Genomic DNA, 12,039 nt, shown 5'->3' on the forward strand with positions numbered 1-12,039 from the left:
TACAGCTCACAATTGCTTAGTGGCTGTTGGATCAGTTTTCAGATTCCTGAGGGTAACATGTTGTGTTAATTAGTATGTATATGTCCCTTCTTTTGATTAAATAGATATTATATCCCCACTTGGTAGGAGGGATTATCACCGCAGTGTGGGGCAACCCGCGAATGAAATAACGCGTTGCAGTAGTGTGCCATGAAGTTGTTTCGCCGTTCTGTCTGTGAACTCATGGATATGGGGCAGTTGCAGTAGTGTGCCATGAAGTTGTTTGGACATTCTGCCTGTTGACTCATTGGTATGGGCCGTTGCAATAGTGTGTGTAGAGGAGGCATAGTATCACAAGTATGACACTTGTGAATAGGTACAGTGTGTAAAACCTTTATTGAAATGGTTGGGGAAACTCCTATTCTGCCCTATAACTAAGATGGTGGTAGTCTCGACCATAAAATAATAAATAATGCAGTCCTAGTGGAGTCTGTCAAATCAAAATGGCATATACTAACAAAAGCTAATACCTACCCTAGCTCTTGCATAAAAAGTTTTAAAAGGAGGAATGAATGCAAAAGGAAAAACCAGTGGTCAAATGAATAAAGGTGGTTGTAGCAGCTCTCCACCCCCAAGCTATACCTCAAGGAGTAAGGCGGCCCCTCTAGGCAGGATGACGCACTCTGGCTCAGCACCTACCACAAAAAAAACGTTCCAGCACGTGGTTCAAGGCCTGTCTCTTTTCTTTGCCTTCAAAAATGTGTCTTCAAAACAGTTCACAAAAGGTCCCCCTCGGCTAGGCTCAGACCTTTCAACACAAACAAGCAATGGTCTCCCTTCTCCAAGCGTCTCATTTTGGAGGTCTCCCTCTATCAGGTTCAGACCCCTTTCAAATGTCAAAGACTTTCGAATATGCGTAGTTTCCTTTTCAGACCACAGCTGGACCACTTAGACTAAATGTTTACAGTTCAACTTTCACTGTCCCCCTTCTCTGGGAGTTCACTTATTTCACTTTAGCCGTTCATACGCCGTATTGCTTTAAACAATTCACCTTTCACTGAGACTTTCGAGTGGGCTACTTTCTTTCACCGGACCAGTCTGTTACTTAATATCGCAGTCTTCTCAGCCTTCTTTTACTTCAAAATTAATTCACAGGTCTGCATTTCGTCGCCTTTCATTCACACGCGCGTGCCGCCACCACTTGCGATATATTGTTGCTATCTCAAACCTTTAAAACACACACACACACACACACACACACAGAGACCGGTCTTTCAGGTCACTTTACCAACTCAACAGCTGTATGCGTTTCTTTTTGCTTTTCTCTATTCATGATTCATGAGTCAAGGTTAGTACCACAGGGTTGGCCTTGCCTCCCCCTACCGTTCAATCAGGAGGGTCGCTGGCGACCTTAGAACACAATGCAATCTTCACTTGTGGGATCTGGCCTTCTCCACGTGTCTTTTCATGGCCTGTCAGAGGCAACGACCTCCAGTAAAGAACTCTGGGGTTTTCCTACCAGCGGCTCGTGTCGCTTGGTCCATCGTCCTGCTCCAGTAGGTTTTCCTTCGTCCCAGAAGCCCTGCTCGTACTCGTGTTCTGCCTTGCTCAGAGGGTGTCTTTGGGTGCTACCTTTTATTCATGTGAGGAGAGCCAATTGGTATCAGGTGAGTGTACTTAACATCAAAGGTCTCACTTTGCCTGACCCGATTAGCGGGACATGTCCAGTACGATGGGTGTAAGAGGATGTTGCAACACTCAAGTCACCCACTTCCTCGGCCCAGTGTTTGTGTAAATAGGAGTTGGGACCTCGGAGCATCCTCATCCTGGATAAAGGTCATTAGAGCAGTCAGTATCTCGCCAATGATGTCCTTTAGCACTTCAGTCCTCACACCATCAATGGAGGAGACCCTTCCCCAGAAGGAACACCCCAGAAGGAACCCACTATTCTGCGGGACAGGGAAGCTCTGAGGATCCTCAGACGCCACTTTGGGGGATTGAAAAAGATACCGGATCCCCCTTTGGACTGTAGCGTTATGCAAACACAACATCATGATAATACAAGGATGAGTGTGAATGAGGAGAGGGCTAGACTGGAACATCAAGTAAGCACATCAGTATCCTAAAATGGCCTGCTTCCTTCGATCTTGGTGAAAAAGGGGTTCCATATGGAATGCTGCCAAGAGGAGAAGTGTTGGCTCAAGCATGGCCATGCCGCAACTTCTGCTTTTCCAACTGAATGAAATACAAACCATTAGCAATTCTTTTTAGAAAGGCTATGTGTGCGTTTAGTCAAGAACGTGTAGGCAGAAATGAGCTTCACATTGATTTCTTGGCTGAAAATATTTAGTTTCATAGCCCAAAAACGTTCACAGGCTGCAGGTCCATCAACTTTCATGCCATCAATTCCCCAGAAGAAAAAACATTTAAAAAAGAAAACACTGTTTTATTGTACACTTTCCCCCACAAAACAGGAAAGGATGCGCAAACAAAAAAGAAAAATACTTACAAAAGTGGTTCCCGGGTCCAGGATAATGATGTCCTTTGTAAGCTGCCATTAACCCCGGGTTTATACCAATCTGCAAAGCAAAGAATTCTCTTTTAATAGCGCACATGAGGCTTCAAGTAAGGAACACCAAGACCAGCAGGTGGTGAACATGTGCTTTCCCAATTCAAGTCCATTGATTGACTTTAGTGTTCATAATTTGCTTTGCTGTTGGTAGTAAGAAAACCAGCCTTTCAGCAACACCTCAACCACATTGCCCTCTCTCCCCCATCACCACCCACAGAGCATCAGACACTACACTCATCTCAACAATACCCATGACATCTCACCCTAATCATAGGGCACGTCAGGGGTCAATATTAGTTGTAAACTACTAAACTAGCATCAAAAGTCACGTGCCAAATCATTGTCCACACGCACATCTTTTCTTATGCACCAAGTGTCAATTATCGATCACCACTGACAAGTCAAATATTTGTAGGCCTTAATAATGCTGTCAGCCACCTTACACACGCGCACACACCCTGATGTTGACAATTTGATCCAAGAATAGCACTGCTACTGCCTAGACCCAAGAGTAATGGCTTTGAAAATTGATTATTGCTAATTCGCTCAGACTGAAACAATTCAATTTGTCCTTTTTTCAAAAACATCACAGCCCAATGGCCATGACATGATCGCACTGAAAAGTAGGGAATCGATGATGCTCATTCAGTACTCAAAAGGTAATTAAAAGAAGGCAATTTCACACTTGACTTAAACCACAGTGCCCATACCAGGAACAGCCTCAGATGAGAGCAGTGATGCAGGCCCACTGGCTGAACATTGCAGTTTTGAATTTCAGATGTCTTGGAACATCACAGAAATACAGCTTCAAGGTGGGCACCTGCGTTTTATATATTTGTAAGTGCTTCCCTTTTGAGGTTGAAGTTCTGTGAAATAAACAACAACTCTGGAAGTGTACGTTATAATATTTGGGGATGGAATGCATTTGATCATCATGTGTTCACCTAACAGAAGTTCTTTCTATGTTTGTTCAGTAAGTGCTTCCATGTTAGTTGAGCAATTGTTGCAATAACTCCATGACAGAAAACCATCTCTGTGCTTTTAAAATCTTTATTGGACAAGCTCAGAAAAGAGTGGGAGAAATGTGGGAGGAGCTACTTAATGGTTTGCTGCCTTGAGGGACATTCAAGAGATAAAAAGGGTTTTACTACTTCCACACTTCTGCCCTCCTTTACTTTCTTTTTTCTATGCACTTTATCAGAATTGTCCCTGGAACTAGTAGGATAGCAACACACGTTTGTCTCCTTTCCCTTCCCTTTAATTGTCCCCCCCACCCTCCAGCACTATCTGAAATGTCATCTGGCCTAGTACGATAGTCGCTTGTTTTGTTCCTCTCCCTCCTTTCTCCTCCCCCCTCCCTCACCTCATTAATCTCTGAGTCTACCAGAAATGTCATCAGATATAGTACGATAGTCACCTGTCCGTCTCCATTTCCTTCCCACTCTCCCCCTCCCCCCTTCCTTATCTAGGTCTTAACTCTTGCACTGTCTGAAATGTCGCCAGGCACTTTTATTGTTCATGGCCTGTAAGAATGGCATTGTATTTTCCCTTGTTCACTCCCTTGCAGTGAGGCACTTTGAATCACATTGTGTATAGGCGCTATATAAATCATAACCAGCCACGAGTCTGCATCTTATAACATTTATCTCAAATGGTTGCGCCTTTCCATCTCCCATGCACGTTCCCGCCACTTACTAGCCACCCAAAGCATCCATATTGCACCCTTAATAGTGGATCCATCCAAATGTATCTGTCTGCATTAGACAAAGGTCATCGCCAAAAGCCACCACAATGCAGGAGAAGCGCCTCTCCGCAGTGTTCATTTAGGCCTCCAAGGGACTAATTAACTGCATTAAGGCACAGTTTCCCACGAAGAGGATGGGAGCATAGTTACCTATAACAAAAAGCTTTCAAGAATCCTTAAACATTTTATCAACAGCCCCATCCGGGCACATGTCAAGGAAAAAGATACACATGGTCACCAGTTCCAGTGTTTCAAGTACTTTCAGCATTGCAGAAATGAGATCACCGGTAAGTACAAGAAGGGCGACACTTAGTCTAGACCTCACTGAGCCCCAGGGGGACAGGGGACAGGGGCGGGGGCGCACAGGAAAGTGTCAGGCCCAGGTCCAATAGGAGACAATGGAGAAGGATAAAGTTCCATTCCCACTGCAGGAGGGACCTACAGATCTACCCCAGAGGCTGCGACACCCAACGCCAAGGAAGGCCACGGGAGACCCCAGTGGGGAAACTGCTTCAGCAGAAATAACATCCTCCCACGCCATTGTTAACGTTTCAGGCACTGTTTTTCGGACAGTGTCGAAAAGAACCCTTTTGAACTTTTTATGGGACGATGGGAAACCGCGTGTAGCTGAAAGTAGACTCGTTTTGCCAAAAGACAGGCGTGGGTGGGCTTCCGAGACCTGCAGGAATACTAATTAGGACAATGGGTCACCCTGGAGAATGACCCCAGTCACTATAGAGAAGTGGTTGTGGGTGCCTAGCTGGCGACTACCGCAGACACTTAGGAAGCACCCCATATTAGCCACACTGTGGAGGTTATGGAAACATACCACACTACCTAAGGGGATCATGGCCCGGCCTCCCCCCTCTGAGTAGTCTGTGGGCTCCCCCAATAAGGGACCAGATCAACGAAGCGCTTCGATTTTCAGCCGGTCTGGCGAGAGCAGGACAACTGGGAACGTTCCTTGCCAAGTTAGACCATGGCGAAAAACTGGGTGGTGGCCCAATGTCCAATTTCATGCATCTCCGATTGCAGGGAGTCCAGACTGCGTGCACCTGGAGGCATTCTGAGTCGCCCCTTAACTGCTTTTGAACAGGTCCTTAACTCGCACACGGGGCCCGGAGGCCCGACTTCGAAACTGTGTTCAGCTTTAGTAGAAGCCAATGATAGAAAAGCGCAAAGGGCCCGACTGCACTGGGCACAGGACAGGCCCCTGGCCTACTACCATATGTCGGCCCTCAGCAGCAATGCCATCCATGATGCTTGGGTACAGGCTGATGCTACGGTGGGAGTTTTCTCCAGACAGGCTCCCTAAGGTGTTTCCGGGTAGGAGTCCTCGGTGCTCGAGGGGATGCGGTACCACTGGCCGCTACAGGCACGTCTGGTGGGACTGTCCGGCAATCCAGTCATTGACTGGAAAGAGGTACTGGCCTGGGTGATTGAGAGTCCCCCGACCCCCTTATTGCTTCTTTTTGGGGATAAATGGGGAGACCTATAGCAGACTCGCACACATGGCGACTAGCCTACTACTAGCAGCTAGAGTGTGCATAGCGTTTGCCTTATGGAGCCATTCTCTGTGTCGGAGTGAATGGTCTCCCAATAAGACTACGAGCGCCTCACGGCACCCCTCTGAGTCACATATGTTATGTTACTTGGCATTTATAGAGCGCCTTATGTATCATTGGTATGATCTCAAAGCGTTGGCTGGTTGAACGCCCTCGGGAACCGCAGTTCATGTATGTAGAGTGTCATAGTGCGTGGGCGCACCGGATGTGTGCAGCTGGTGTGGTTGTTGCATGATAGCTGCTTCTTAGCGGTAGGTGTGGTGCTGAGGAAATCAGTTGGATGTGTTCCGTCTGGAGGGTGGGCACCCAGACGGAATTCTGGCTGCGTTAGGCCTGAGGAGACGCCTAAGCTAGCGGTATGTGCTCAGCTACCTGTGTTTTATTAGGAGGATGGGTTTGTGGGGTCATGTTAGTATGAGAACAGATATACTGAATGTGTCATAGTATAGCTGTGTTCTAGTTGAATGATGATGTATAGGAGATCGTAAGCGTACTGGTGCGATATGGTGGTTAACAGTAAACTGCCTTCGACCAAGCACGAGAGCAGGACAGGGGGGCGTACATAACAGCATACATATATAAAGAGACAGGATAACATGGGGATACAGGTACATAGCATAAATATGAGATACAGAGATATATCGAGATATATCCATTCCATCTACTCCATGCACTCCTTCCTTTACCTCCACTCTGTCGACTATCCTTTCTTCCATTCCATCCACTTGTTCCATCCACCTCCATCTGCTCCGCCTGCTCCATCTGTTCCGTTCATTCGGTCTGTTGCATCCACGCAATCCGTTCCATTCTCTACATCTATTTCATCCACACTATGTTCCGTCTGCTCTAACTGTTCCTCTAATAGCGGTTGAGCTATACCACAGTGACGCTATTAGGCACACTTTCTAAATTCAACTATACCACAGTGACTCCATTCGACACACTTTCTACATTCAAACTTTAGCAGTGAATGATACTGCGTTTACAGCGATACGACATCGAATGAATTTGCGTTTAAATGCTGCAGTGCACTTTTTTTACTTTTCCCAAGCTAAACGCACATCAAGAGGGCACACGGACCAATGGGCTGCACGGAGGGAGGGAGGCACACGAACCACAACAGGTATGGCAGAAAACAAGGGCCACAAAACCAAACAAAATGGAGCACATACACATGCGATTTGATTCACCAGATGGGACCGGGGGCAGAGGAGGCAGGCATATGGGAATAGGAATGGCTCACCTTCCTGACGTTTAGGCAAAATGGGACAGGATTTACCTAACCATACAGTGCTTATACACAGGTAGAGTGATTCAAAGCGGGAAGGGAACAAGGGAGTACAATAATCATTCTTTAAGTTTCCAAATAATCTTAGTAACCCGACAATCATGGTAATTGGATGTCAATAGTTGTAGAGGCGGTTGCATTTGAGCATTCGGTTAATGAAGTGCTTTCTTGCTGGTCTCCGCAAACGGTTTGGGTGGATTGGGGTAAACATTTATAAAACCACCAGGAAGCTCATTGTGTAGTAACATCTTTAATTGCCTTACAGCTTTTATCATTTTTTTCTTCGCTTTTATTTTTATTAGCAAGACCCTAGACTGTGCCTGGGAACTGAGGACACTTTATTCTCCACCGACTGGGCTAGTCGCATCATTTTGTAAGATTCTCACGTATTGATGTTAGTCCTTGTGAAACTAAAATACAAATAAAAAAAAATCTTCAGCAAGTCAGACCTGCCACCTCCAAGTTCCAGGAGCACAGCAGAAAGAGGAAGTTACGGGCAGGGCAGGCCCCGAATATCCCTCTGAAAGGGATTGGCCACGGGGCACCCAATCACTCACAAAAAGGTGGTGGGGCAGAACCATACAGGTCGGTCACTGGACTGCCACTCAGCCATTGCCAGCACCACAGGAAGTTGGAGGGCTAGTCAAGGGACCTATACTAGCCTAAACCAGTTAGGACCAGTATGGAGGCTAGCATGATGTTCTCACAAAGAGCACACATGGTCAGAACGGCCATTTTGAGCCTACCTCGTGGTCACCTAGACAAGGGGAAGCCCCGGAAAAGGAAAAGGGCGAGGAGGATTTAAAAATAAATAAATAAAAAACACATTAGTACCCAAATGGCTACCAATGCGGTAAAATGGTTTGCACCCTTGGTGAAGCCAAAATTAAAGCACAACCACCACCAACCTATTATAACGCATCATACCCTACCTATTATTTACCAATAGGGCCACGCTGTGAAATCGCTAGTCCGGAGCAGGAGGACTATGCCAGCCAACAGCCTATATATATCAGGCTGCCGGAATACAGTGTGGAGAAACTACAGAGGGTACAAAATGCAGCAGGGGGATTACTCCACCGGATTAAAAGATCTAAACACACTACCCATGCACTTATCAAACCCTACTGGCTCCCCATCAGGAGATTAATACATTCCAAAAACCCCCTCATCGCCCCATAAAGCTACCATGGTGAGGGCAATGTCCTGGAAGAAGTGCAATGACTGCTTCCGTCACAAGGACATGCCAAGGCCCAATAACGCCTCCCCAGTTCTAGCTCACAACTTCAACAGGAAACTACTAGGAGAATCTTCATTCTCTCTACTGGCCACCAAACTATGCAACTCCATACTAAGCCATCTGCTAAAGGATAGCGGACGATCAGGAAAAGGCTCAATGAACTGTAAACTGGATAAACAGTGACTAACCAAGATCAAAGCAGAAGGATAACCAGCCGGCTACCTTCTGCCGGGGTTCACACGAGTCTGGAAGCATAGACCATTAGAAACACTACAATGAAGACTTCTCTGCTTCCCACCGCCAAAGGAAACTACTTCAATCAGGGGTCCCTCTTCCCCACCTATTTTACTACGAAACAGAGGAAGGACTCTAATAAGTCATTTATAACGTGCCTGTACACAAGTGTTTCTAGGGACGACAAGACAAGGAAGGGTAGACTGAGGGAAGACAGAGAAACCTGCTTGTATCATCTTTCTCCACAGCAAATTCCGGATCACGCAATGGAATGCCGAAGACCGGTCAAGCGCAGCCATGTATACCGGGCCTGTGTTACACACCTGGCTCTTGGCAAGAATGTGTGCCAGGATGGTGACATTTAGGGCCGTCCCCATCGGCCTTCTGAATCCGATCTGAAAGCGTGACAAGGTACAATGCAGCCTTATATGCTGATCGAGTTCTTTCAATATTAGTATAGAAAATGTTGCCAAAGCATCTAGAAGGGCAATAGCTCTATAATTACTTGGTTCTGCCGGACTGCCTGGTTTAAAGATTGGGACCATTATAGAGGTTAGACATAATAATAATTTAGCATTTATATAGCGCTACGAACCCTCAGCATCTGAGCGCTGCTTATCCACGGTGTGTGGTGCTCATTTATCGACCTCGGAAGGATGAAAGGCTGAGTTTGGCCCTGCCGCAGGCTCTGCCCGGATGTCGAAGCGAGCGCTCTACGCGCTGTGCTATTGGACTGGCACGATTTAGGAATGCTGTTCGACCGATAGAGATCATCAAATTTAGTCATCGAAGCTCAAAAATAGGGGGCATGCTTTATCACACAGGCTGGAATGCCGTCCGGCCCTACGGCTCTGGAATTGCCCATTGCACATCTTCAATCGTCCAGGGGCAAACACTACTCTTTAAATCCGGACAAACACTATCCCACACATCTTTGCTATTGGTGGGGATTTTATATTTGTCTAAGAAAAATTCTGTCCAAATTTCTGAGAAAATCGATGTCGCAAGAGTGTTCTCTTTAGGAGACTCTCCTTTCCTAAGCGATGCCCAAATGGTTCTTCTGGTTCGACAGAGTATACACATTTTTTTGATTTTCTACAATAAGGGAATTTATAGGAGTACGGCATTGGTTCATTTGAAGGTTACATATCTTTTTTCCTTTGGATGTAATTTACGCTTGATAAATTCAATATTTTAAGCTCTCGCATCAATCTATTTTTAAGCTTTTTTATATCTCTCACTGCTGGATTGAAATGATGGACCCGAATGGTTCTATTTTTTGATTCAACTTCGGTCAATTTTGTCAATATTCTATTATTTGATTGTTCATTTCCTCAAGTTGTTGAAGATTCACGCATGTCAGAGAGCCACAGGTGTAGAAAGTAAGCTCTTTAGAGATCATATCAATCAGTTTCTTACCCAAGTGAGAGTTCCAACAAATTGATTTATTAGGCCGATCAATGGTTACAAGTTGCAAGCTAGGCGCCGTCTGTAATAACAGGCACGCTCGATCTAGCGACGTGGAGATGATTATATGGTCACCCATTCCCGGATCGATAGTTGACACTGTGCCAGGTATAATGTAATGCTGAGGAGTCAAAAGCCAAAAGGTGCATGTTCCAGAGTGCTCAGTATTCAGCCCATTTATTTCCTCTCTTGTGGGTTAGTGTGTGTCACCAGCAGTGGTTATGGAATGACCTTGAGAGCCAGCTAGATGGCTACAGCTCGCATTGAAATCACCTCCTATGAGAATCATGTAGTCAGAATTATATGCTGGGCATTTTCAAGAATCTGGTCTAATTGAAGGACCATTTGGTTGATGGATTTCCTCGCCGGGTTCCAATATAAAGATATTAGTAGGTATGAGTCCTGCAATCCCCCTGCCGTCACCAGTTCTATAGCCAGGATGTCTTCTAATGCCATTACCACTTTTTTAAATTTGATTTACTTGATTTAATCGGGCTTACGATTTTTACAAGATGTGCGTGCTCCAAGTGTCCAATAAATTAAGAAAAGAGTAGCAATGATTCAATGGTTTTCTTTCATAACTCTCATGGTACCGGATGAAGCAGCATATGTTCCATGTTTGCCGGGTTGGAGGTTGAGGCCTTTCTTCCATGTCAAGTAGAATGTTTAGCATGATTACGGCTGTCGCCCATGTAGTTTTGCCTCCACCGATCAGCCGAGTCCACCACATTTGACGAGACATCCATAGAATTGTTAACTAATATGGAGAGCCCCCCATAAGGTCTACCCAGCAACCCACTTTTATCCAGTTGCATTGAATTCCTGCAGCATCATTGTTTCCTGACATAGGATAATCGATAGTTGGTTAGTATAGGAAGAAGAGGTTGGCCATGCGTTCAAATTGGAAAATCCACACGAGTTCCATGAAGCCACTGACGTTGGAGTAGCAGTAGTGGTAGCTGCTTTCAGGCCATTTACCAAAGTGGTGAGCCACGACCACTCTTGATGACTGCTGATAAAGATGCGAGTTGCTCCAAAGCAGTTCCATTAGCAGGATCGGTTAATTGATCATCAACGGATGAAGCAGTCACCACTATGGGTTCTTTGTCTCTAATCTCAAGGAATTTAGTATCCGCTTCTTTAGATGGAAATATGTGCGGAGTCAGGCCGAGTTGGATAAAGTCTGACCTACGATTCCATATCAGTTTTGTAATGATGGCCGTATGGAACGGACATATCATACGTGTATTGTTATGCTGGGTAATGGTTACCCAGTCAATTTCTTCAGTGTTAAGGATTCTTAAAGCAGGAATTTCCCTAAAGGCTTGTAGCATACATCATCTGTTAATTTTGCATCTACCAGTTATTGAGGTATCGCTTAACCAGCCAACAACAGTATTGTTGTCAACCGTGCGTTCAGCAACTGGACTGCTACCTGCACAAGGGGGTTCATCTACTCCACCCTTACAGGGGTAACAAATAAAAGGCTTCACTGCCATTTCAATAGAAGGCACGCTTGATAACCGACCACTCCATGCCAGCTGTGTAACTTGGTGAGGGATCCGTTTACTTCCATCAGCAGAATTTCCTATGGAGGGGGTAGTCCGCTTCACAGAAGCATCTATTGTGTGTGGCTTTAGTATTCCCACCTTAGGAGTCTTTACACTAGTAGTTCCCTTCAGGCTTTGAATAAGCGGATAGAACATTGTTAAGTGAGATTGTTTAGTCGCCAAGTTTCCTTCTTCCATGGCTAAGGAAGTGCCATCAATAGCATCTTTGCCAGCTGGTTTTAACCCCGACGTTTCAGTTTCAACAGATGCAACATGTTCGAGTAACCACATTTTTTGGGTTTTTTGTTGCGGTTTTTGTCATCTATTTTAACTTAACTGGTTTGGGTGGGATTTATTTTAGTTTGAGAGCCACTTTACTTTCCTCGTCTAATTGATTCAA

General features: G+C 45.5%; 1 protein-coding gene across 1 annotated transcript in view; it reads right to left on the reverse strand.

Moving 5' to 3' along the window:
• The window catches only part of TDG (thymine DNA glycosylase), a 259,153-nt gene that overhangs the window by 131,417 nt on the left and 115,697 nt on the right, over positions 1–12,039 (reverse strand). Inside the window, exon 4 of the mRNA XM_069629918.1 lies at positions 2,489–2,558. Within this exon, the coding sequence (XP_069486019.1) occupies positions 2,489–2,558 (70 nt within the window). The remainder of the gene's footprint in view (positions 1–2,488; positions 2,559–12,039) is intronic.

Source organism: Ambystoma mexicanum, chromosome 12 (genome assembly GCF_040938575.1).
Source record: "Ambystoma mexicanum isolate Mex_15411 chromosome 12, UKY_AmexF1_1, whole genome shotgun sequence".
Classification (NCBI taxonomy): domain Eukaryota; kingdom Metazoa; phylum Chordata; class Amphibia; order Caudata; family Ambystomatidae; genus Ambystoma; species Ambystoma mexicanum.